This window comes from Hipposideros armiger, unplaced genomic scaffold (assembly GCF_001890085.2).
Source record: "Hipposideros armiger isolate ML-2016 unplaced genomic scaffold, ASM189008v1 scaffold_104, whole genome shotgun sequence".
NCBI lineage: Eukaryota > Metazoa > Chordata > Mammalia > Chiroptera > Hipposideridae > Hipposideros > Hipposideros armiger.
This window is the reverse complement of record NW_017731454.1, coordinates 603868-630395: the sequence shown is the minus strand read 5'-3', so window position 1 is coordinate 630395 and position 26528 is coordinate 603868. Positions and strand designations below refer to the sequence as shown.

Here is a 26528-nt window from a genome sequence, read left to right as displayed (position 1 = left end):
AGTGCATTTTTGTAAGCAGACCCAGCAAGGGTATCACTGGCGAAACTGGTCCTCATTCTCAAAGTTCTTACAAGCGGCCCAGAAAATTCTTTTTCCTCCACTTATGTAGTAATGAGGGTCCTGGCAAGAAACAGACGGCCAGCTCAAACTGCATAACTTGGGAAGAGTTTAACAAAGGTAGGGGAAGGGTGTTGGGAAATAACAGGAGAGAATGTGTACAGCACATCAGTGATGGGGGGAGCCATTACCGCCCGTAGGCTGAAGGCTGCCCACGGGAAGTGCGAACAGCCTTGAGGAAAACAGCCAACCCAAAATGACCCTGCAGGGGAAAAGCCAAGACAGTAACACCCTGACCTCACTCTCTTCCCTCCTTCTGATCACCTAACCATGGGCCTCCCCGACTGCTCAAACTTAACTGGAAGCCAGAGGCAAGCGGGCCCATTGTAGGTGTCCAAACTGGTCACTCCCAGGGCCCAGGGCAGAGCAGGGATGGTACAGAAATGATCCAGAAGAACAGAGGGAAAATGTACAGTCCACCTCCTCTTTGGAACTCAGAGCAATGCTGGGAAACCAGGACTCACGCCACTGCCCAAGACCTCATTCACACCTCTCCAGCCACTACAGGAAGAATAGGAAGAAATCCCTCAACGCCGATAGAGAACGACATTAAGTCTCCCCAAATTGCTTGTAGATTTCAAATAGCCTCAAATAAAATCCCAGAAGGTTTGCACATGGGTATAGGAATCGATAAGCTGATTCTAAAATTTATAAGAGAAATGAAAAAAAAAACAAAAAGAGCAAAGATGTTTTTGAAGAACAAAGTCAGAGAATGGAATAGCAACACGTATTATATAGCCAAAGTAATTAAAACTGATTCCAGAAAATTTGGAACACAAACAGAATGGACTATCCAGAAATACACTCAGCTATATAGTCATCTGATTTACAACAAAGGTGCCCATACAATACAGTGGGAACGGATGGTTGTTTCAATGTATGGTACTGGGGGGAAGGGGGTGACTTCTATCCACTTCCCCAATACTATATATAAAATTGTATTCCAGATGGATCATACACATAATGTGAAAGGTAAACAATAAAGCCTCTAGAAGAAAACAGGAGAATATCTTCAAGGCCCTGGGGTAAGCAAAGATTTCTTAAACAGGACATAAAAGAGATAAATTTGATTTCATTAAAATTAAAAAAACCTCTCTTCATTAAAAGTCAACATGTAAAAAGTTAAAACATAAGCCACCAAGTGGGAGAAGATATACATAATACATATATCTAACAAAGGACTTACCCAGAATAACCCCTATAAATCAATAAGAAAAAAAAGCAGACAAGCAGTGAAAAAAAATGGGCGAAGATTTGAGTAAGCACTTCACAAAAGTGACAAAAACACTCTAAAAAGGGGGTGCTTGACATCATTAGGCATCAGGGAAATGCAAAATAAAATGACAGTGAAGTGCCTTTCCACACTTAATAGAAAGGCTAAAACTTTTTAAAGTAATACCAAGTGTTGGTGAGGAGGTGCAGAGACTATTAACATGCAACTGCTGGCACACCAACAAAATGGATTATCTGGAGGGAGGGTAAATCATTCTAATCATTTTGAAAAACTGGTAGTATCTACTAAAGCAGAATATCTCCTATCCTATGAGGAGCAATTCCACTCCTAGGTATATAACCAATAGAAATGAGGACATATGTTCATCAAGCTATGATAACCAGGGGCAGCTGGTTAGCTCCGTTGGTTAGAGCGTGGTGCTCATAACACCAAGGTTGCTGGTTGGATCCCCACGTGAGCCACTGAGTTGCACGCTCCACAACTAGATTGAAACAGTTCGATTACTTGACTTGGAGCTGATGGGTCCTGGAAAAACACACTGTTCCCCAATAAAATTTAAATACACACACACACACACACACACACACACACACACACCAATGTCACAATAACTTCATTTATAATAACCCCAAAATGAAAACAAATCATATCTCCATCAACAGTAGAATGCCTACATACGTGCTATATTCAGACAATGGAATACTATATAGCTATAAAAAATAAAACAACTGCTATGCCTAACAAGGTAATGAATTTCAAAGATACAATGCTGCATAAAAGAAGCCAGATACAAAACTTATTGTATGATTTTATTCAAATAAAGTTCAAGTTGATATGACACTTATGTTTGAGATTTGGGTGTTGACTGGGAGGGTGCAAGGGATAGAGAGGCTTCTAAGATGCTATGTGGTGGTTCATGCGTATATGCATTCATAAAAATTTACTGAATTGCACACTTAAAAGTTTATGCATTTCACCGTATGTATGTTATATTAAAGAAAAATAAGAAAAATAAGATGTAGAAAGAAATCAAGTCAGATACAAGAATTTCTAGATCATGGAATAAAAGAGTTACTAAGTGAGTTTGAATTTCTGTGTCTGGAGTTATTTTTTTTTAATTGAACAAATATTCCCTTATCTAAGATGTTGAAACAAACTTGTTAAGTCTAATAGAATAAAGAGTGTCCTAGTCTTTTATTTCCATAAGAGACCTAGAGTAAAAAGATGTTGAACTACAATCTCTTTTGCTGTTCACCATGAACTTGAGGAAAATTTACAGACTAAAGGAGACTAATGATTAGGTTCTATCTAATTTTTGCCAGTCACAATTCCTTTTCCTCCTGTGTGAATACTTAGCTCGCTGCCATCCATGTGGGTTAAGTGGTGGTCTGTTATTTGCCTTTGTCACTTCAGAGACTATCCAAGAGTCTCCCAGCTTCCAGCTTTGCTCTTTTATTTTGTAATTTTCCACATGCTTGCTAGCTGTAATCACACTAAAGAGCATTATACCTGGACTCTCTGTTCAAACACAGTGAAACCAGCAGGAATCCTGGGCACTCAGAACCGCACGTGGACACAATTCAGGGACACACGTGCATTTACTGCTTGATTCCAAGAGAACTTCAGGTAGCTTGCAAGGAAACTTAACATTGACAGGAAAGCAGAAATTAAGAAATGTTCTTAAGGCAGGCTTTATAATTTTGTCTAGCTGAAACTATATAGCAATAATGATACCGCTCAGCCCTGTAGTTTTGGGACACTATCACCTCGATATAGGAAAACAAGCCAATAGTCCACAGGAGCCTTACTGCTCGCTCACCGTCTTTATGAGTCATTGGGTCCATCTCACTGTGATAACATTTGATTAATCCATTGTGTCCAGACTGAGCACAAAGGAACACAACAGTATCTTAGGTCTTCATTTCCAAAGACCCTCAGGTTTTTCAACCAGAGCCTCCAAACTCTATATAGAAATGAATGCCTGTTCCACAAGTTAGAACCGTAGCAGACACTGAGCAAAATCCTAACCAAAGGCTACTTAGGGGAAGAACCTTAAGTAATCTTAGGTTTATAACCAAACAGCAAGACCCACTTAGTACAAATGAGCCAATTCTTGAGAGTGTGATTATCAGAGTATCTGTTTTATAGTTTTTCTTTGCTTCAGCTTGCTTCAGAAAGTCAAACACCACTTAAATAATGCATAATCTAGGTTTGCCCCAGATATATCTCTTCTCCCCACAGGAAGGAAACTAGGACCCAGTTTTTAAGAGACCTCAAAGCTAATGAATGCTAGTTAACCACCTTTGGAGAAGGCAGACCAAGCCCAGCAGACAGAGAACAGAGATCACAGTACACATTCCACCTACATCCCCATCCAGAGACAGGTAAGCCAGAAAATGATCCTATTAGACATATTCCACTGAAGGACAGGAGGGGGGAGACTGCCTCCCTGTCCTTGAGCATCCTGTTACTGCCTCTTGGTCCCTCTGTCACTGAATTTGTGATTCACAGGTTCAGAAGCTTATGGCCAGGCTTCTAAGGCTGCTGGTGGTGTCCATTTCCACCACCTAGACTTGTGTTTGATCACAAGGAGTTTTGGCATTCCGAGATCATCAACCTAGGTTAAGCCCCCATGTGCGATGACACTCCATAGGCATCCTCATAATTTGTCACTTGAATCAAATCCTAGTTAAAGATGGGAAGTTCTCGAGCTACTTGGTTCACATCACTCCGCATCTGATAAATCCCACTTCCACCTATTCCTCAATAATTGCCTATACTTGTACTTTCCGGCTACAGCCAATCCTAAATGATATATAGAGTATCACTGGAGTTTCTTCGAATTATCTTGGCCTCCCTGGAAGAGCCATGAAGATGTTTGTTCTTGGTACCTTCCCACCTCTTGTTTTCAGCATTCTTCCCTCTCCAGGTGTTCAGGATAGTCCTGGCATTTGAACAAGACAACTGCACACCTTCAATGCATAGACTAAATCTGTAATGTATGATTCCGCACTATCAATGGTGTGTGATAGAGTGAGATCCTCCCACTGTGGGGGGGGGAAGAAGGTAGTTAAGCATCCTTCTCTATCAGTCAGTGTTCTCCAGAGAAACAGAACCAATGGAATAGATATAGATCAGTGGAGGATGGATGGATGGATAGATAGATGTAAGGTGTATCTTATATATCATAGAATATATGATACATATAAGATAATAGGATATCTATTTATCAATCTATCATATATATATATATATATATATATATATATCATCTATCTAAAGAATTTGACTCACATGATTGTGGGAACCGTCAAGTATGAAAGTCACAGGGCAGGACAGCAGACTGGAAACTCAGGGAGAAATTGATGCTGTAGCCCTGAGGCAGAATTTCTTCTCTGGAAAACCTGTATTTGCTCTTAAAGCCTTCACCTGATTAGATGAGGCTCGCCCATGTTATGGAGGGTACCGTACTTTCTTTTAAGATTTTTTTTTAGTTGAGGTAAGATGGGTTTATAACACGTAAGTTTCAGCTGTGCAACATTGTAATTCAACATCTGTATACACTATATTGTGCTCACCACCAAATGTCTGGTTTCCATCTGTAACCATACAGTTGACCCCCTTTACCCTTTCACCACCTTCCCCTCTGTAACCACTGACCTTTTGTCTGCCTCTGCATTTGTTTCTGGTTATTCATTTGTTTTGTTTTGTTTATATTTCACTTATGAGTACTTGTCTCTTTCCGTCTGACTTATTTCACTTAGCATAATACCCTCAGAGTCCATCCATGTAGTCGCGAATGGCAGGATTTCTAACATGCTTTTACAATACTTAAAGTCAACTGATGGTAGATGTTAGCCACATCTATAAAAGACCGTCTTAGCAACACCTAGATTAGTGTTTGATTAAATAATTGGGTGATACAGCCTTGTCAAAGTGCCACACAAAACTACCCTACCTTTTAATCTACTCTTCAGTAGATAAAAAGTTTATCTAGTTTCAAGATAAAACACCTAACCTTCTGGAAACATGACTGCTACAAGGCCCCTTCCCATTTTCTAAGAAGGCCATTTCCCTGCTCATGAGTGGAGGATGTAGGAAAGGAGAAATGAAAAGCTTTAAATTTTATCTTTTGAATAGCTCTAGTCTCCCGAGAAACATTAAGAAATGACCGATCTGAATGAGAATTTGGCATCTGGTTAAATTTCTGTAATCCACAGTATTTCTCTCCCTCCAAGAACAAAAATTCACCCTAATGGTGTTTCAGAAACAGGCCTCCCAACAGGGGGTGACTTCAGTCTTTCTTCATTTTATGTCAAAAGTGTAGCCAAGCATCTCCACTGGCCAAAGTGCTCACTCTAGCCCTGCAGGGAATTTATTATCATGCTCTGGTGACATGAATTTTGCATGCACACCACTCAGGCCCTGGGCTCTGCCTAATCCAGCTGCCACCAGACTATTTAAAAAATAGTGCACATCAGGAAAAGAAGAAAGAGTATTATTACTTTCCCTAAATTATCAATTCTCCTTCCACATTCAACACACAAATAAAGCCTTTGAATTATTCATGCTGGATCAATCAAAACACTAGGTGCCAAATTGTGCTAATTCAGGCCTTCTCTAAACTGATTGGCCTGCCCCCCTCGAAGCTCCTTTTTCCCCTCACTCCCACCCCAAATCAAGGTACATTAAATAGGCTTCCAAGATAATTGGGTGACTTGAGCTCATACATCTAAAACTTATAAATATCCTTTTTGAATAGTGCTATAAAAGTACTTAGTAATTAAAGACTAAAAACTAAAACGCTGGAAGCCAGAAGAAAAAAAGATCAATGAAAGTACTCTAATTTGAGTCCCCTATCCCTTACAGTAGGAAGCGTTTGGCTTTCCCTCAGAGTCCAGCTTTTCGGCTCTCTGCTGCCTGGAAATTCAAGTGTTGCCTCCTCGACTGGGTTAAAAGCTCTTTGAGAACACAGAAAATGGTTTCTACTTCTTTACTAGCACAACGCTGGGCATTCAGGGGACTAAAAGGGACAGGCCTGACCAAATAGAAGAGCCAGAATTCATCACTGAAACCAAACAACAGACAATGGACTTTTTCCTTTAAATTCCAGTACCTAAGATAGAATCCTGGATGGAGAATGCTGACTTGGTAGGCTGCCCTCAGGCCTCTGTAGACGCTACCATGTTTCTATGCTTCAAAAGACATACTATTGTTTTATTCAGAGCATCAATACAGCATAGCCTAGCAACAAACAGGGGCCTTCTTCCAGTCCTTGAAAGAACTGTGTAGGAATAACTGAAGAATCACATGATGCCCTAAGGTTTGGACATCCCTGCAACGAGAATATAATGAACACTCGTTACACTGAATTTGAGATGTGCCTGGCAGTCTTTTCAGAGTTCAAAGTGCTTACTCTCATTAGCTATCAGATGCCATGTCTAATCCGATGTTCAAATTCGTATCTGCTGTGTAACTGGGTTCAATGTGTATATTTGACAATAAAGCAGGTATTGGCCCCATAGAGAAGTCAGGTCTCCTTGAAGAATCCATTAACCAATTCAGAGATAGAGGGAAGGGAACAAAACCTCAAACATTTCTAATCATAGGCTGGGAAACAAACCAGATCAAAACCCAACCAAATTTCTGGACATAATAGTGTCATAGTCCAGCAACTGCCCTAACGTTCTATGGAATCCTACACAATAAGCACCAGACTCATCTGTTCATTCATTTGATAAGCATTTACTTATTGGCCACTGACTGTGTACTAGTTGTGCTGGGTACTTGTTGGGACAGCTGATGCCAATGATAAACCGAGTCCCTGCCCTCACAGAGCCCAGTATCCCGGTGACGCCAATAAAACACTATAGAACAATTTATTTCATTTGAAAAGATAATTGCCATACTTTTTATTTCCTGGGACCCCAAAATATCAGCAGTATTTCTTTAATCATTCATTATAGAAACTTAACTCTAATTCTACTTCATTCCACCCCAATCCTTACATTACAGTCCTAGCCTGTACATTATATTGCGTTCAGTCTAGTCCCGTCCATTACTGAGCCTTTCCCAAGCCTCAGTACATCAGATGGTTGCAGACTCTTGACGATGGAGGAAAAGGGGAACTTGTAATCACTGAATGCCTATTATATGCCAGCCTTTGTGCTAAGTAAAAACCGAAGCAACTCATTTAATACTCCCCAGAATTCTCAGAAGTAGGCATTATTCTGTTTCTTCCTACAGGTGAGGAGACTGAGGCTCAGAGAGAATGGGTCACTTAGCATCAGAACTGGAGTTCCTAACCCAAGAGGCCTGTGCTCATCAAGGTTCCTGATCAAGCAGTCGCGAGTCAGAGGCTGTGTGTCAAATAGTACAGTCACCATCCTATGACATCCTACATGTTTAGTCATGTACTGTGTGGTCTCAGGTCCAGTACCTAATGGCTTTGAGCCTAAGCCTCAATTTCATCCTCTGTGCAAAGGTGAGAGAATGCCTACCTGATAGAATTATTATGAGGATTTTAATATGCCTGCCCCATACGAGGCCCTAAAAAAACAGGCTAGTGATAATGATGATGATGATGATGATGACTGCCTCATTAATAACACAAGCAAGAAAACAACCATCTGGACTTACGCCTAAAACTCTTCCTACAGACAGCTGCATATGTTCCCTCACAGCAGCAATCTTGACACAGCCCAGCACACCAGGATGACTCTGGCTTGCAAAGATTCAGATGATTTTTGCTTTGCAGGTGAGAGTTTAGTTTTAAAAAGATGTTTCCTTTATAAATGTATTTGTTGCTTGTTTGCTCAAACATGTCTTCAGAGGAAATTGTTAAAAGCTTCACTTTAAGAAACCAGGGGACCAAGGTAGGCAGGGTGATCAGCATAGTCTTCGATGTTTCCCATAAGCAGCTACTGAGTCATTGGTACCCTGTGACCCTTGAAAAAGGAGGTGTTATCCCACTGCAACCCATTGACCTAAGCATTTAGCTAATCAAGAAAGTGATTTGAGAGGAAGTAAAGGACCCAAATCCAGTTTAAAAGATGTATTAGTTCTACAACATTTCAGTGTAATTATTATTTATTTAGACATCCCATAGGTGCCATGACTGCATAAACGTCTATGTTCTGTTCAGGGCTTAGGAAATGATTGGGGTTTAATGCAGTTTAAACAAGCTGCATAATTTCCCAGACAGAATGCCCACCCCATCTTTCCTTTCTCTAGGCATCTTAAACCATTTCTCTGGCATAACCACACAACACACTCCCGGAAGGAAGGCAGGGATCACTCTGTGCATCCATTTACAAATGAGGCAGCTGAAGCCAACAGGGAACTGGTCACTTGTCTAAAGATCACACAATTGTTTAGGAGTGAAGAGAATGATGGCAGTGGAATCCACATCTCCAACCTCAGGTCTGGGCTCATATCACCGAAATCCAGAGCATTCAATCATTCCAGGAATTAGCACCTGAGGTAGTGGTGCTGAGAGGATGGGGCTGATCACCTGAAACAGAGGGGCCATGACTGAAGGAGGTTAGGCCTTGGCCACCGGGGAAGGGGTGGGCAAGAAAGGGAAGTAAGGTATGAACAAACCCACACACGCGAATGCTGTTTTAGGATTACTGATGTGTCTGCTGCCCACCTATTAACACATCCCAGACATCTAGGAAACCTCATTTGGACATTTTTGAAGGTGAGAAGATGGCTGACATCTTTTCCTCAACATACATTCTGTACCTCCTACTCTGGGGGTTGGTATGAGGATCCCTTTCCCCCATTTTAATATTTATGCAACTATTCTACATTCATCTTAGTTTCTGGCTGTTTTATCAGCATCTTTGCAACGGATCCCAAATATTGGCGTTAAAGGTTGTTAGCAGTTTTGAGTTGTATATACTTGAAATCCTGTGAACCTGAGTTAGACTTAATTCCATGAGAAACAAAAATAACATTCCACTGAATTACCAACAATCACATCTATGGTTAAGTTTGAGTGATTTTTTTTTTAACATCATACCATTGACAGACATATTCCTGCCCATTATTTTAAAACACGATTTTTCTTCTGGCCTCAATAAATGATGCCCCAAGGTTACAGGTCACCTGTTAGATACAATTTAGTAGCAGGCTGCTGGCCCCCTCACTCTTATTCCTCTCTGATACCAGCTCCTCGCCACTGACTCCTAACACCTAAGACTCAGCTCAGAGCATGAGTAAGGGCAGACCACACTCACCTCTGTCCAAACATCAGCGTTGACTTAGTCTCGGCTTCATTGAAGACAGAGGGAGAACAGCAAATGACGATGGTAGTTCTACAGTTCCCACCCAGGGAGTCCTGAAGGATCCGGGTCATCTTGCTGTCCCGGTATGGCACGTGTGTTTTCTATGTAGGAAAAGAAACAGTATTGGCTGCTACAGCCCATTCAAAAGAAAAAAAACACAGAGGCAAGCAAGTTAGTGATGGGGACACTGGGCTTAGAAACACGTGCGAAACCTGAATCTGTTGCCTGGTCTTTGGATCTTGCCAAAGTTTAGAATGCCCATTCTGGAACCCGGGTCACAGGCAATTAGCATCACCATTCACACAGCTTAATGGGCCAGAACTCCCAGCAAGCAGGGTGTGCACAGCCAGAACTCCCTCTGTCCCGTTCCAAGCAGCAACAAGCGCATCTCTGGGGTGTGTGGCAAAGGGAGCCCACGGACCCAAAAGGGCAACTTCTTATAATATCATTTCATAGATGGGGACAGGATCACTTACTGTCCCTTCTGCCAAGGCAGAGATCACGTTTCCAAGAGCAGACAAAGACTTATTGATATTTTTAGCTTCGTCGAGAACAGCTCCCTCGGCACCAGTTTTGCTGACCTACGAGAGAGCAGAGAAAGCACGGAGCTGCACGGGCCAGCAAAAGCACAGAGCAGAAAATTCCAATTCACAGGAGGGCGAAGGAGCAGGGGGTGGGGGGACGCGAGTCCTCCTGGAACGCAAGGGAAAAGAAGGGTAAGTAAGAATCACATTGATAAAAACTTCCCTCGTGCCTGAGGCTAGGGATTTGTTCTCTCTGGTTGTCATTTTCCTCTCAATTAGGTTTTAGGAGAATGGCTGAAATGCCTCAAGTGGTAAAGTTGCAGATGCTTCCCCGGGGGACATCCATCCAGGAAAAGCAGACTTTAAAAGGCTGAGGCTGGGACACTGAACCACAGTCTGTACTCGGGAGGGAGCCCAAGGGGAAGCTTTCAGAGAAAATGCTGTCCTGGCCACAAAGAGTGGACATATTGGGAAAGGGTAAACTATGAGCTCCAACTTCAGGAAAAGGGCAAGGAGGGGGCGGGGGGAATGGTTGTCCAGACTTTGTCCAGACTCCCTGTTCCTTCCCCCACTTCCCCACAGCAAGGAAAAAAGGAACAACTATCCAAAAGGAAAAACACTCTTGGGGGGGGGCAGTCATTAGCACCTAACTCTAATTAAAATTAATAGTTTAGATGAAGAATTTGAATAGTGTTTAAAAGCAACTTCTGGAAAAAAAATCACATTAATATAAAGGTAATAAAACAGACTGGCAGAAATCCAAAAAAAGGTGCAACTTGGGTAAAATACACTGTGTTCAGGGGTGCATGATACTTAGGCCACACAAGACTGGGAAGAAGCAAGCAGAAAGGACAAAGCCCCAGGTAGTATTTATTCTGGATTCTAAACTCTCCAGTGGCCTCAAAAATAATTTAGCGTTTTCGAAACATTCAACCAGAGCTCTTTATAAACATGGCTGCTGTTTAGGCATGGAAAGTCAAGAAAATGTATATTACATCGTGAAATTTGTTTTTTCCTCTGCAGCCAGAGGGAGCACACACAGTTCCTCCTCTGCTGTGTTATTACTGGTAATTTCATATTAGGGAGAGAGCAATTTACAGATGTTAGAAAAAAGGGGAACTCGACATGATTCATAGCTCTGCTGACTGGACAAATGACACAGGGTGAGCAGCTGCTCTCTAAAGAAAGAAAAGCGAGGAAATCATTTTAAACTGCACAAAGACGGGTTTCAATTATGTATAAAGGAGAAACTACTAACAATAGAGATGGATGCATGTCCAGCAGCAGGTTTTTTTTAAATAGGATCAATTCTCATCTCACTGAGAACTATGCATGTGGGTACCTCAACTTGGAGATAAGAGAAATAATACAGCTGATGGGCCACAAACAATAACTGTCTGTTCACATGGTGTTGTTTATGTTGTTCTCATATCTGCGTGTCGTAACTCCATGAAATATGCAAGACAGGTACAATCACCTTCCTATTACAGACAAGGAACATTTAAGCTCCAGAGATGTCAAATTGCCAGCCCAAGGGAAGAACACCACTTAGCGGAGTCGGGGACTAAAGCCCAGAGCTCTGGATCTCTAGATCACCCTGACATGTTCATATGGACACGTCTAGGGCAAAGGAAAACAGATATGAGCAAAAGAAACAATGCCTCATCAATGTCATAAGAACCACCAACACTGCAGAGGACTGCCTCCACTCTGAATTGCCAGCATTTTTCAGCTGCTTTTGAGTCCTAAATCCTCATCCCTGTGCTCTAAAGGGATAGAGGGCAAACTTGGGAAGAACGAAAGGGCCACTGGGATCCTTGTCCAGACCCACACGGTTTCTGTGGCAGCAAAGCGGGGTCCTGGTTGCTAATGATTAGTCTAGAACTAACACGCAAGGCTGCTCTATAATCTCATTCTGGTGAGTGTCTGTTTAATTAAAGTTACGAGCTCATTCCAGTAAAATTTTAGATTCCCAACCAAGAACATCCAGATGATTTTCTGCTCATGGCTCTACAAATGCATGCAGGGGAACAATCCAAGTAGCCATTGCTTACAGGGATGTTAGTGGCCATAACTTGGTGTCCGGGAACTAAGTAGTGGGGTGCAGTTAAGCAGGAATCAAATACACAGTTCAGAAGACTGCCCGAGCTTCAGGGGGGCTGATGGGGACAGTCAACGCGATGACAGTGATGATGGAGGCCACATGCTATTGTGCACATGGACTGGCTCCGTGATGTCGCCCAAGTGGGGCAGGGCCCCCAAGCCAGGCTGTGGCAGCAGGAACCCCCTAGCGGTACCCCGGAAACAAGGTTGGAAGGAGCAGGTGGGAGGTTCTGGGAAGCCTATGTGGTCTGGACTCTCTCAGCCAGTGCCTGGGAGAGCATGGGACAGGATACAAGGCTAATGGAAGCCCTGCCAAAACCAGAGAAGGGCGGGGGCTTGTGGCTAAACACTGATTACAGGCCACGCAGCCTGAAGGAAGTGAGGCCGCCATGTGAGACACCGTCTCCATGTCCACTGCAGAGAGAAGCAGGGAATGCGGGCAGAGCCCCAGGCTGCAAATCTTCTATCAGCAAACATACCTGCAGAGGCAGGACTGCCACATTCCAATACAAAGCCCCTTCCCGGCCTATTTGAGTCTGGGACAACAGGGGACTCTTTCCTTTCCTCAAAGTGCATGTCCCTCTTGCATTTGCAAAACTGCCTTTGCCAGGCTAAGTTCACCCCAACACACTTGCCTAATGGCATAATCAGAGCCTATGAGCCATAAAGCAGAGTTGGCATTCAAAGCACCTCCTCTGACGCAACTAAGGGACATCAGGACCAGAAAAGAGAGAGCAGGGAGACGAAGATTAAATTTAATAACATCTTGGCGCAACATCAGGAACTTTAAAAGCTCTTTAAAACCAGGAAATAGAAAGGCATAAAAATTATATCATTGCACAGTAAAGCAAATAACAGGGGGAAATTATAGCTAATACAAATAAAGAACCAATTACCTTTTCGCTCCCAGCCAAATCAACTAGATAAAGCTTCCCACTGAGTTTTTTTTCCGTCTCTACATTCTCTTGTTTAATATTAATCAGGAAGATACTGTGACTCCTAGAGCTGTGCTCATTCATGTCTGAAAAGGAAAATAGTTTACTGCTCTACAAAGAACACATAAATTTAGGTAGCAAGCCTCTTAAAAGACACAACAAATCATGCCTAGTAGCTCAATTTTTAAAAGGAAGTCCAGCCAAATGTTAAAATTATCAGAGGCCACCATTTCTTCTTAAAAACGATGCTCATTTTAGAAATGAAAGATTTAAAATATCTTTAAGTGGCAAAGAAATTAATCTAGAATCTTAGTCAGTGGTTGAAGATAGACTCTCTCGCTCTGCCTGAAGCCCCATCCTCCAACATCCCACACCAGCTTGACTCTCTTCCGGAAGTGCTCACAGCCCCTCCCCTGCCTCGCTCAGACCCTCAGCCTTTATCATCATGATTAGGACTTGACATATTCCACCATCTTCATGTTGTAAGGCTTACCTTACCGGTAATAGCAAAACTTTCTTAAGGAAGTATTATGGATTAAGACATACACTTCTTCTATAATCCATGCTAGGTGCATAAAAGGTCTCAAAGACTAAATGTGCTCCATTAGGACCGAGTACTAGAAATAAAAATCTTGGGGACCCTGGTCTTGTTCATCAGGCAAGCAGAGACCCCAGTGACTGTCTTATTCAACCCCTACTAGCAATCATTTCTTAAAACCATCTTACCAGATTACATGGAAGAAACCTTAAAGAGTCCACAAAAAATATGTTAAACTAATAAACAAATTCAGCAAAGTTGCAGGACACAAAAGCAACATATAAAAATAAGTTACACTTCTATATATTAACAATGAACAATCCAAACAGGAAATTAAGAAAACAATTACCTTTAAAATAGCAACAAAACAATAAGGTACTTAAGAATAAACTTAACCAAGGAAGCAAAAGACTTATACACTGAAAACTACAAAATGTTACTTAAACACACACACACACACACACACACACACACACACACGTACACACACACAAATAAATGGTAAGACATTGCAAGTTCATGGATTTGAAGATCTAAATATTGTTAAAATGACAGTGCTACCAAAAGTGATCTACATAGAGTCAGTGTAATCTCTATCAAAATCTCAGTGATGCTTTTTGTAGAAATAGGAAAGTCTATCCTAAAATTCATATGGAATCTCAAGGGACCCCAAATAGCCAAAACAATCTTGAAAAAGAACAAAGAACAAATTTGGAGGTCTCACACTTACTGCTTTCAAAACTTACTACATTGTATATATACATATATATATATATACCACATCTTCTTCATCCAGTCATCTATCAATGGACATGTAGGTTGCTCCTGTATCTTGGCTATTGTAAATAATGCTGCAATGTACAGAGGGGCGCATCTCTCTTTCCTAATTAGTGTTTTTGGGGGTTTTTTGGATAAATACCCAGAAGTGGAATTGCTGGGTTGTATAGTATATCCACTTTTAGTTTTTTGAGGAATCTCTATACTGCTTTCCATAGTGGCTGCACCAATTTGCAGCCCCACCAAGAGTGCACAAGGGTTCCCTTTTCTCCACATCCTCATCAGCATTTGTTGTTTGTTGACTTTTTTATAACAGCCTTTCTAACTGGTATGAGACAGTATCTCATTGTCGTTTCGATTTGCATTTCCCTGATGATTAGTGGTGTTGAGCATCTTCTCATATATCTGTTGGCCATCTGTATGTCTTCTTTGGAGAGATGTCTTTTCATGTCCTCTGCCCATTTTGCAGTTGGATTGTTTATTTTTTGTTATTGAGTTGTATGAATTTCTTATATACTTTGGATATCAATCATTTGTATCATTTGTAAATATACTCGTTTTCTCCCATTCAGTAAGTTGCCTTTTTGTTTTGTTGAAGATGTGGTACAAACACACACACACACACACACACACACACACACACACACGCTCACGCACACACACAATGAAATATTATACAGTGATAAAAAAATGACATTTTGCCATTTCCTACATGGATGGATCTAGAGGGTTATGCTAAGTGAAATAGAAAGACAAATACTGTACGGTTTCACTTATATGTAGAATCTAAAAACAAAAACAGACTCATAGAAACAGAGATCAAAGAGATGGATATCAGAGGGGTGGGGGCATGGGTGAAAAGGGGAAAGGGAATATAGCTAATAACATTGTGGTAAGTTTGCATGGTGACAGGTGATAACTAGAATTAGTGGGGTGATCACATTGTAAGGTATAAAACTGTCACATCACTATATTGTACATCTGAAACTAATATAACCAATATAAGATTGCATACCAACTATACTAAGATACTTAAATAAAAAAAAAAACTTATTCAAAGCTACAGTAATCAAAACAGTGTGGTACTGGCATAAAGGGAGACATATAGACCAAAGGAATAGAATAGAGAGACCAGAAATAAACCTTCACATAATACAGTCAAATAATTTTTAACTAGAGTGTCAATGGGAAAAGGACAGTCTGTTCACCAAACAAGGTTGAGAAAACTGGATATCCACATGGAAAAGAAAAGAAAAGAAAAGAAAAGAAAAGAAAAGAAAAGAAAAGAAAAGAAAAGAAAAGAAAAGAAAAGAAAAACAAAGCTGGACTCTTACCTCAAGCCATATACAAAAATTAACTCAAAAAGGATCAGAAACCTAAATGTAAGAGCTAAAACTATAAAACCTTAAAAGAAAACACAGAAGAAAAGCTTCATGACACTGGATTTGGCAATGATTTCTTAAATATGACACCAACAACACAAGCAACAAAAGAAAAAAGTAGATAAATCAGACCTCATCAAAATTAAAAACTTTTGTGATCAAAGAGTAAAAATGCAACTCACAGAATGAGAGAAAATGTTTGCAAATCATGTATCTGATAAGGGATTGATATTCACAATATATAAAGAACTCCTACAACAACAAAACAAACCCAATTAAAAAATGGGCAAAAAACTTAAATAGATATTTCTCCAAAAATGTATAAAAAGCCAATAATAACATGAAAAGATGCTCAACATCACTAATCATTAGGGACATGCAAATCAAAACCACACTGAGATACCCATTAGGATGGCTGTTAAAAAAAAACAACAACAGAAAATAACAAGTGTTGAAAAGGATGTGGAGAAATTGAAACTCTTGTGCACTGTTGGTAGGGATCCAAAATAGTACTGCTACTGTGGAAAACAGCATGATGGTTTCTTAAAAAAATTAAAAGTAGAAGTACCATATGATAACCTAGCAATTCCACTTCTAGGTATATACCCAAAAGAAATGAAAACAGAAACTTGAACAAATATTTATACATCCAGGTTCATGGCAGTATTATTTACAACAGCCAAGGGGCAGCATCACAAATGTCTATCTATGATGAATGGATAAACAAAATGTGGTATATACATACAATGGAATATTATTCAGCCTTGAAAGAAAAAAATTCTGACACATGCTACAACATGGATGAACCTTGAGGACATTATGCTAAATGAGATAAGCAAGTCATAAAAGGATTTGTATGATTCCATTTATATGAGGTACTTAGAGTTTTCAAATTCATTGAGACAGAAAGTAGAATGGTGGTAAAGAGGGATTGGGAGGAGAGAGTATGGGACGTCATTATTCATTCAATGAGTATAGAGTTTCACTCTGGGATGATTAAAATATTCTGGGAAACAGTTCTATTGGCTTGAGGTATCGGTGGGAGCAGCCGAGCGGCAGGAGTAGCGTTACGGGAGCTGGAGTTGCCGATTAACCCTGATCAAGATGACAACCTCCCAAAAGCACCGAGACTTTGTGGCAGAGCCCATGGGGGAAAACCAGTGGGGAGCCTGGCCGGGATTGGTGAAGTCCTGGGCAAGAAGCTGGAGGAAAGGGGCTTTGACAAGGGTTATGTGGTCCTTGGCCAGTTTCTGGTGCTAAAGAAAGATGAAGACCTCTTCTGGGAATGGCTAAAGGACACATGTGGCGCCAACGCCAAGCAGTCCCGGGACTGCTTTGGGTGCCTTCGAGAGTGGTGTGACGCCTTTTTGTGATGCTCTCTGGGGAGCCCCAGCCTTGAGTCTCCAGAGTTTGCAGCCGAGTGGGGGGCTCCTCCCCAGTCCTCTACAAAGGATTGATGCCTCCTCAACCTCCAATGCCCTCCAAGGTCGTCAGGGAGTTCTCTCCCCTCACCATTTCAACTTTTTTGGAGTTCTGCCTCTTGCATGCATCTCCCTTCTCTTTCTCTTGCCAATTTCGTGTCGATAATTACCAGCTTTTCTGAGTGGATTCCTGGCCCCTTCCTCCACCCCCACCTTAATCTTTGGTCTGTTGTATGCCATTTAGCTTCTCTTTTGGCAGAACAGTCATTGTCCTTATAATAATTAAAAAAAAAATTCTGGGAATAGGTACTGGTGATGGTTGCACAACATTGTTAAGGTACTTAACGCCACTAAATTGTACACTTAAAATGGTAAATTTTATGTTATGCATATTTTACCACAATAATTTTAAAACCACCTTACCAGAATAAGAAGAAAAACAGCAGTGTTCTACAACAACAGTTCTGAACCAAAGAGGCCAAAATAGACTATCCGTTATACCATGAACAATCCATAACTAACAGTAGCTTAAGAAACCAAGTGAATACTTCTTTATAAATGAGAGATGTTATTATTATAAGAATATGAGCCTTACATTCTTTCGTGTGTGTGTGTGTGTGTGTGTGTGTGTGTGTGTGTGTGTTAAGCAGGAGAGAAAGAAGTGGAATTTAACCTACATAGTATACAAGTCTAAGAAAATTGCCTATGAAATTTGACACATATATGAATATCATCTGAGATGTCTGTCGGGGGTAGAGAAAACGTTGAGAATTATACCGCTGGATCACAAAATCATAGAACCTTGGGTGGAAGAGACCTAAAGAGGCTAGTCAACCAGCCAATACTTGAATCTCTTCCACAACATACAGGGAACTCACTACTTCTCCAAATTCCAGGTGTTAACCAGAGCAGCTACAAGAATTAGAGAGTTATTGTGGTTAGGTCAAAATCTGCCTCCCGTAGCTTCAACAGTCCTGGGTGGTCTACCCATTCAGATCAAACAAAGCAAGCTGACTTTCTTTCTTAATGCCAGCACCTTGAACATATTAAGAAATATTGCATTGCCCACATGTCCTCCCCAGATTTTTTTCTCTCTTCCAAGCTAGAAGTTGTAAGTTCTTCCAGCTCCTCTTCATATGAACTCACTCTCATTTCTCCATCTCCCTCTGAATAAGGCCGACGGCCCCCATCTTTTCGTGGAACCTGTGCCGTTCTCGTACCCTCTGATCTGCTTCCCTGGTATGTGTACTCAAGGCGCCGCAAGGTAAACAAGCTGACCTAAATGTGTCCGTTACCAACACAACATCGGAAAGTTTTCAATAAAGCTCCGCTCTCCTTTCTGAGTTCCCCCTTGCTTTTCTTTGCCTTGTGTACAGAGGGCAGAAACCTAATATGGTTTCTTTCCATGTGTATGGCTGGCATATAGGAATTGTTGGTTTGTATTAAAAAAACAAAACAAAACAAAACCTGGATAATAACATGGTTCAAATAAACATAGCTTACTTTTCCCCCACTTTGGTTGGTTCGTTGGTTGGTTGTTTTCTCCAGTGTTCAAGCTTTGGCTGTTACCAGGATCCAATGAGTCTCACCCAGCATCTCCAAAAGTTCCCTGGCTAGCAGGACCTGCCTAGACACTCACTGCACATCCCTTGTTGTTTGTGTCCCAGAAACTGCTTTCCAACTGCCTTATTTCCTCGGGACCTCAATACCCACCTCTCCTGGTGGGTAGGCAGACATTTGCATCCTAAATTCGAGGGGAGGAAATGCCACACCATGCTTACTTGTTACAGCCACGTGTCGGTTTGCCTTGCCTTCATCAATCACATCCATGACTTCCTCGGGGCTGGACACAAACCGCTCGGTGCACCCCTGCAAGACAATCAGTTCAGGTTCACCATTAAAAAATTAAAACGCAACAATATTTTGAAACAGCTAAACAGATTCCTGTTTCTCTTCTAGATGTGCCAATCAAGAAGAAGGCTGCAATGTCGATCCAACAACTTTTTCCTCCTTGCCTAAGGCTTGAATTCAACATTACAAAGAAGTCTGAGCATCCCCTAGGAAACCCAGAAGAAAACCAAAAAAGAAATGCCAGATTTCCATAGATTGTCGACTGCATATTCAAACTCAGCAGCAATGCAGCCAGAAATAAAGAAAATCAATGACAGAAAAAGAAGTGGATAAAAGTTTTGCTTTGCTTTCAATTTGTACCAACTTTAATTAGACACTTTGAAGTGCTATAATAGGCTTCCCCTAACAGCAAGGTATAAACGATTATACTCAATACCAAAGCCTCTTTAAATGTGAATAATAAATGTTCGTTTCTGCAAGTCTTACCTCACATGATTAAACATCTGTGATACATTCACATAGAAATATGATTGCAGAAATTAACTGTCTATTTTTTAACCAGATGAATTGCAAATATAAGGAACATGATTAAATATCTATATGTACTTTATATAGGTGATATTCTGGGCATCACATGTAATCATCATTATGACAGTGAATGGAGAGAAATAAGTTGCACCATCAATCAAGTTTTCCTCATACCTTTACATACGGAACTCTGTTTTTATCTTCATGAACGGCCAAATTTGTCTTGGATACTAGAGAGATCATAATGACATGCAAAGAAGAAAAGAAAAGTTAAAGACCCTGTTTTGGAGGAGAAATAGAAATTGTTACAGAAGATAAGCAAATCTAATCTCTTTGCAATATACAAGTTTAAGCCTTGGCTGAGAATAAGCAGACAGCCTGAGGGCAAGAGAGGATCTCTGTAAATCTTTATTAATTCCTTAAGCAGAAGGGCTTTAAATCATTTCAGCCTCCCTGGACTTTAGTTACAGAACAAATAAAGGACAAGCATTCAGGTTACTCACCATCGAGTAAGTCCCTGATTTTGTCCAAGTAGATCTCAAAATAGGAAACCTGTTAAAAACAAACTGAGTTTGAAACAGAAATGCCACTATATTACAAAAATATCATTATTAGAGCTTATAAAACCTTTTGTCACACATTAGCTAAGAAGAGTAACAAGAAGGGGTCCAAAGTGAAGATTCAGAGTCCTAGAGTGCAGAGCTCCAGCCCACACTCCTGCTTCCTGCTTCGTGCTTTGTCTACTTGCTCCATGGGTCCCAGCTCAGCGTGGGCCACTCCCTGTCCCCCACATCACAGCTCCCTATGGTTCAATTCAGGTGCTATTTACATCGTGTGCTAGACAGCCACTTACAGGAGGACTCTAGCTTTTCCCTTAGATGAGCACCAAGCAAACTTCTAGGTACAACATCAGCTGGAACAGGGAACATCCTTTGCCAGTAATTGTCAAAAATCAGTAGGCCTCACCTTCTGCATGATATTGACAGCCTGCGCAGACCAGGGCGAGAGTGGGATCCAAACACTCATGTGAAGGAAGATGTGGGGAGGGGGGTAAAAGCAGTTTGCTGAGAACTACATGAGCTCAGCAAGGTAACTGGGAGAGAAATAATGATGGTGGCAGGTTTGGGGGAGTCCAGGAAGGATTTAAACAAAATGTGATTTAATGAAAGACAATTAAACTGTGAGAGGTAAAGGAAGCCTTCTAATCAATTATTCTCAGACCTCAGCCCCAGCACCACCTACGTCAGCACCTCTCATAGCATTTGTTTAAATTGCAGAGTCCTGAACCCAACTGCAGTCCTGAAACAGAATCTCCAAGGACAGAAGGTAGCAATCAGCTTCTAAACTCCCCAGGTGATCCATATGCTGGCTAACCTCAGAGAAAAACTTTAATGAGATGTGATCTTGAAAATTTAATTCACATGTAACCAAGATCCGAGGCCTCAATTTTCCCATCTGTCAAATGAAGCCATTAGACTTGATGCCAGAAATCCCTGCTGGGGGCAGTCCGAGTGGCTCGTTGGATAAGAGTTGGCTTGGACGCCAACTCTGAGCAGCAGGGCCCCGATTCGGATTCCACATGCGGGCCAGTGACACTGCGCCCTCTATGGCTAAGATGGTGAACAACAGCTCAACTTGGAGCTGTGAGTCGCTGGCGAAGGTGTAGGCTGCAGTGGGGATGGCCAGCAGTGGGTGTGAGCTTTTGTGAGCTGCCATGAGCTGCCTTGAGCGGCCAGTCAATGGCCAGCGAGCGACTGCCTCACCTGGGAAGAGCGCAATGATAATACCAACACGGGCCAGTGAAGCGATGTCCTCCACAACTAGACTGAAGAACAAAGGACAGCAACTTGTCTGTTCCCCTTCCCCCATTCCCCAACGCTGTTCCCCTCCCCCAATTCCCCAATTTAAAAAGAAGAAAGAAAGGGCTGGCCAAGTGGCGCGATGGTTAAGAACTGGCTTGGGACGTCAGAGGGCCCCAGTTCGGATCCCACATATGAGGGCCAGTGACACTGCCCTCTACAGCTAAGATGCTGAACAACAGCGCAACCTAGAGCTGGGCTGCCATGAGTTGCCGGCAATGGCGTAGGCTGCAGCCCCTGCTGTACTGGGTTGCCATGGGCTACTGTGTGTAGCCAGCAGCCAGCATGAGTAGCCAGCAGCCGCCGTGAGCAGCTGTCCAGAAGGTGGCAACTGATCTGCCTCGCCCGAGAAGAGCGCAATGATGGTGCCAACATGGGCCAGTGAAGCAACATCCTCCACAACTAGACTGAAGAACAAAAGGACAGCAACTTGTCTGTTCCCCTTCCCCCAATTCCCCAATAAAAATCTTAAAAAAAAAAAAAGTCCCTGCTAGGATTCTGCATCCTGTCTATACCTGCCTTCTGCCTCCCAGATCAAAATTTCTCTCCTTATGTTGATGGGTGGGTTCTTTGGAAATATAAACAAAGGAATGGACAAAAAATTGGAAAAAAAGAAGTTGAAAAAAATAGTTGTAAAGTTAGGCTGTGACTACAGGTGAGGCCTCATCTCCACATCCCAGCTCTGGGCCAGTCCTGCCTCTAGTTGGGCAGCAAGTCAAGACTCTTGGCACGGGTCCTAACCCAATTGAGCCCTGATTCATTACCTTCTGTCTGCATGTCAGTCTGGAACCTCCTGACTTCCTGGTTTCTCTGAGATTTGGGGTCCTGGCTTTGAACCCTGGAATCTGTAGCTGGACATCCCTCCATGTTGCCTGTCTCCCTAACAGCCTCTGTCTGCTTGAATGCATTTGAAATCCCCGTCACTGAGCTTCGCAGACCATAGACACACCTATCTGACCTTCGAAAGCCCCATTGCTTCTATTCCCGGAATCCTATAGATCTGTTTGGCCTCTAACACATCTCTCTAACCCAGCCCTTCCCGCAGCCAACTCAACCCTGGTTCCAACTCATTCTATATATTCCAGAATTGTCTGGTTTTCATTAAGATTTTTCTGTTATCTTTGAGACCTTACACATGTGCCCTTATTTCTATGGATTACAGAGAAAATTAATTACATCTGAAAAGCAGTCATGAACTGATATTGGCAAATCTGGCAACTAGAATCCTGTCCACATTTAATAAAAGTAGAAAGAGAATTCTGATTCATTCATTTCTTCTTACCACAGCAGTTACTGGCTGCTTTTTTTGAGGGGGGGGTTGATTTTGCTAATTTTGTCACTTCAAGTACTTTCTGAGGCCATGTAAGAGAAAAATAAATAGGCATTTCTTGGCATCAAGAAATAGCATGTTCAGAAATTATGTTTAAAACCTCTGTGGGACCCGCTTTAAGGAACAGATTTTCAATATTGCCTGAGTTGAGACTCTTTTTCTTGATTGGGCCTGTCACTACTCAGTACAAAATATGAAGTAGTCGATAATAGCTAACTTGCCCAGTTATGATTATTATTTATGAAATAAGCAAGCATAACTACAAATGCAGAACAGGAACCTAGGCTGTAAAATTCAGCCCTAGAGACGTGGGTGTTGTTCCTCCTGCAGTTGTTTTCATCTTAATAAGATTCTAATACAAGACCCTATTTTGAGGGCAGTAATTGGTTTAACATCTTACTCCAGGATTATCCCATAAGAACCCTACCAGTAGTTTGACGTTTTTAAATACAAACAGCCTTAAAGATGCACTAAGCTCCTAAATCTTGATCCCATCAAAGCAACAAGCTTCTGTATCCTTAGATATAAAGAACCCTGGCAAGAAGCTGCTTTCGCCAACAAAGGGAGCTATGAGGAAAAAGATTTGCCAGGTGGAATTTACAACTGGGCAAACAGGCATTCCCTTGGTTTTATATACTTAAGGAAAGGTATTTAGCAGAAATAAGTAAGGGCAGAGTTTAATATAATGGAAAAGGTACTGCATGTGGGGTTGGTCAGATCAAGAGCTTAATCTCAGCTCTGCCAATGATTTGTAATGTAACTTTGGCCCTCTGGATCTATTATGGCTTTCCACTTCCAATCTCTCATCTCTGAAATGGTGGGCCTAGTGCACTAAGGTCCCACCCTTCAAGGGTGATCAGCCTCTCGGCTGAACTGGTCTGTTCCACATCTTCTCAGAACTGCCCCTTTCTCCTCCCCACCCCATTAACTCCATCCCCAGTCACCATGCTGGGGACCCAGTCAGCCAGGTGCATCCCAGACATAGCCAATCAGAGCTGGGAGATCGCCTACAGTAGGCTGGGCCAGTGAGCTCCTTTCCTGAGGAGTCAGGAATTGGAAATAAGGGAACGCGGAGCAGGAACTAACATCATGCCCCCCCCCAACACACACACACACACACACACACACACACACACACACACAGAACAACAAACAAACAAACAAACAAACAAACAAATAAATAAATAAATAAAGCAAGCAAGAAGGCAGTAATGCAGAGACTGTAATGAGTATGGAGTTTCTTTTGGGGGTGAAAAAAATGTTCTAGAATTAGATAGTGATCATGGTTGTCCAATTTTGGAAAGAGATTAAAAACCATTAAATTGTACTCTTCAAAGGGTGCATTTTATAGTATCTGAATTATAGCTCTCTTTTTTAAGTTAAAAAAAAAAAAGGAAACGTAGGACCTGGATTTCTTGCTTCTCCACAACCCTTCCCCTTTAAGCCTGCTATCAGATTTTGGATCTTATAACAGCTTCCTCTACTTGATTAAACAAGTAGCTTTCAGTCACCTGCAAACAAAGAAGTTCCAATGCATATACCCCTAATACCAACAGTTATGAATTTAAGCCAGAACATAGGTTCTGGTTGTTAAAAAAAAAAAAAAAAAACACAAGGAGAAGGAGGAAGAGAATCCCCATCCCCAACACTTCTCAGAGTGTGCTCCCCAAAACAATCGTCGGTCATACTCCAAGGAGGGAAAAAAATATGTCCACAGTCAAACTGGGAAATGCAATATATTCCATGTCCCCTTTGCATAATCGTATGACACAAACAGCATATTTAAGCTAGTGATAAATTTAACATTGTTCAACCAAGCATTTTCCCAGCTTATTTGTCCATATAAGCATTTTCCCTGGTAACCCATCTATTAATAATATGAGAGACTGTGTTCCTTGAAACACGTTTTGGGCAAACTCAAGCATGGACACATTCCAGTCATATCTACAGAAATCTACATGGTAAAGGGTAGAAGTCAGGCAGCTATCAAGACAATTCCATTCTAAAGAGGATTTTTACTTATGTCTCTATATCGCAAGCAAACCATCCAGACAGCTAGGTATTACTTTACTCATTAAATTAAAAATACGGCTCTACTTACCACAGGAATGTCACTTAAATTAGATAAGATCATCTTTTTCATGTATAAAATAAGAGTACAGCTAAGAAACATGATTTTGGACCCCATTTCTTCTCTTGGGTCTCCATCAGTGGCACTGACCTTGATGTGAAACTCCAGGTTTTCATCCATGGAATAGATATGGTCAAAGATGTCATGTGCAATCCTTGGGATGATCCCCATGAGTTGAGGGTCATGCAGCTTCCCCTAGTGGATGAGAAACACACACACAGGTGCTGAAGAGTGTGGGAAACACATGACAGAGAGAAGGGACCGCATCTGGGTTTTTTTAAACAGAACTCCGTGGAACTGGAGCACACACAGAGGCTGCCTGCTCCCATGGAGAGCTACCTGACAGGCCAAGAGACCAAAAGTTAGCAGAGTAACTCAACAGGTTGGTCTTCGGACCCAGCAGAGAAGAGCTTGTTCTGTCAGGTTCTGAAGCCCCTCAATATTCCTTCTTGCCTGCCACTTGGGGCAACAAATCAGTGAGTATGTGAGTGGGTGTGTGGGTAGGCAGGAGGGAAAAGGACTGAGAATATATGGGTGACTATAACATACTAAATGAGGGTTTTGGTTTTGAAATTTTACAAACCAACCAGGACCTACAAGTCCAAGTTAATCTGCTTTAGTGAAGGCACCTTGAGAGCTGATATATATGTGGATGAAAAAAAAGGGGTTCTATGAAAAGTGACCTCACAGGGTGATCTGATCATAGATTCCTAACTGGGCAGGTCATGGTGGGTGGTCACTCCGCAGGCATATAACTTTTTGGTAAAAGGTGTATCTTTGCCTTAAGCAAGCCCTATTGTTTCTGTGCATCTAGATTAATATACATTAGAAATAAGTCATAACCACCCTCAAGAGAGCACATCATCTTACTATGGTACAATCCAGCCCCCACTTTGCTTTCTCCCACTGCTGTGCAATCTTCCTTACATTCCCTCCTTAATTTCAAATGCATAAAAGAAGCTGCAAAACTGTTATTCTCCGAAGCACTGGAGATCTTGCTCCCAGCATATGTCATCAGTTTGGCTCAAATAAACTCTTATAACAATTCTCTACAGGTTAAGACATTTCTTATGTCAACACATGTACAGTTTCATTAATGTTATCACTGCTCAAAAATTCCTAACAACCTATTCTGGAAATACCTTCAGGATCACTTTATAAACCAATCAAGAAAATTTGTTGTATCAATTTCATTTTAAAATCTGTAATTCTCAGCCTGAACTGTTCCAAATGTTGGGCTGTTTCTAATACTTAAATCCATATGCAAGATATTCTCTTAGTCTTTTTTACCCCCTTTTTCCTACTACTATTCATTTTACCTAAGGGGTAGAAGAATAGATGAATTTTTCTGCCATTTGGACTATCACTAAATCCATTCTTTTGGCTCAGATTTTGCCACCTCCGAAGACTATAAAAAATATATGCCATAGGTGGCTCAGTTGGTTAAGAGCTCGCTCAAGAGTTTGAGCTCTGAGCAACAGCGGTTCGAGTCCAGCCCGAGCTGAGC

At 41.6% G+C, this 26528-nt stretch overlaps 1 protein-coding gene and 1 pseudogene across 1 annotated transcript in view; one reads left to right on the top strand and one right to left on the bottom strand.

Annotated features, from left to right (window-relative positions):
* The window catches only part of KIF5C (kinesin family member 5C), a 164108-nt gene that overhangs the window by 73866 nt on the left and 63714 nt on the right, over window positions 1-26528 (bottom strand). Inside the window, exons 4-10 of the mRNA XM_019646505.1 lie at window positions 25112-25216; window positions 20205-20253; window positions 19876-19931; window positions 19104-19191; window positions 13166-13290; window positions 10119-10223; window positions 9595-9743 (exon numbers count right to left, since the gene is read on the bottom strand). Of these exons, the coding sequence (XP_019502050.1) occupies window positions 9595-9743; window positions 10119-10223; window positions 13166-13290; window positions 19104-19191; window positions 19876-19931; window positions 20205-20253; window positions 25112-25216 (677 nt within the window). The remainder of the gene's footprint in view (window positions 1-9594; window positions 9744-10118; window positions 10224-13165; window positions 13291-19103; window positions 19192-19875; window positions 19932-20204; window positions 20254-25111; window positions 25217-26528) is intronic.
* Window positions 17006-17548, top strand: LOC109384869 (barrier-to-autointegration factor pseudogene; annotated as a pseudogene).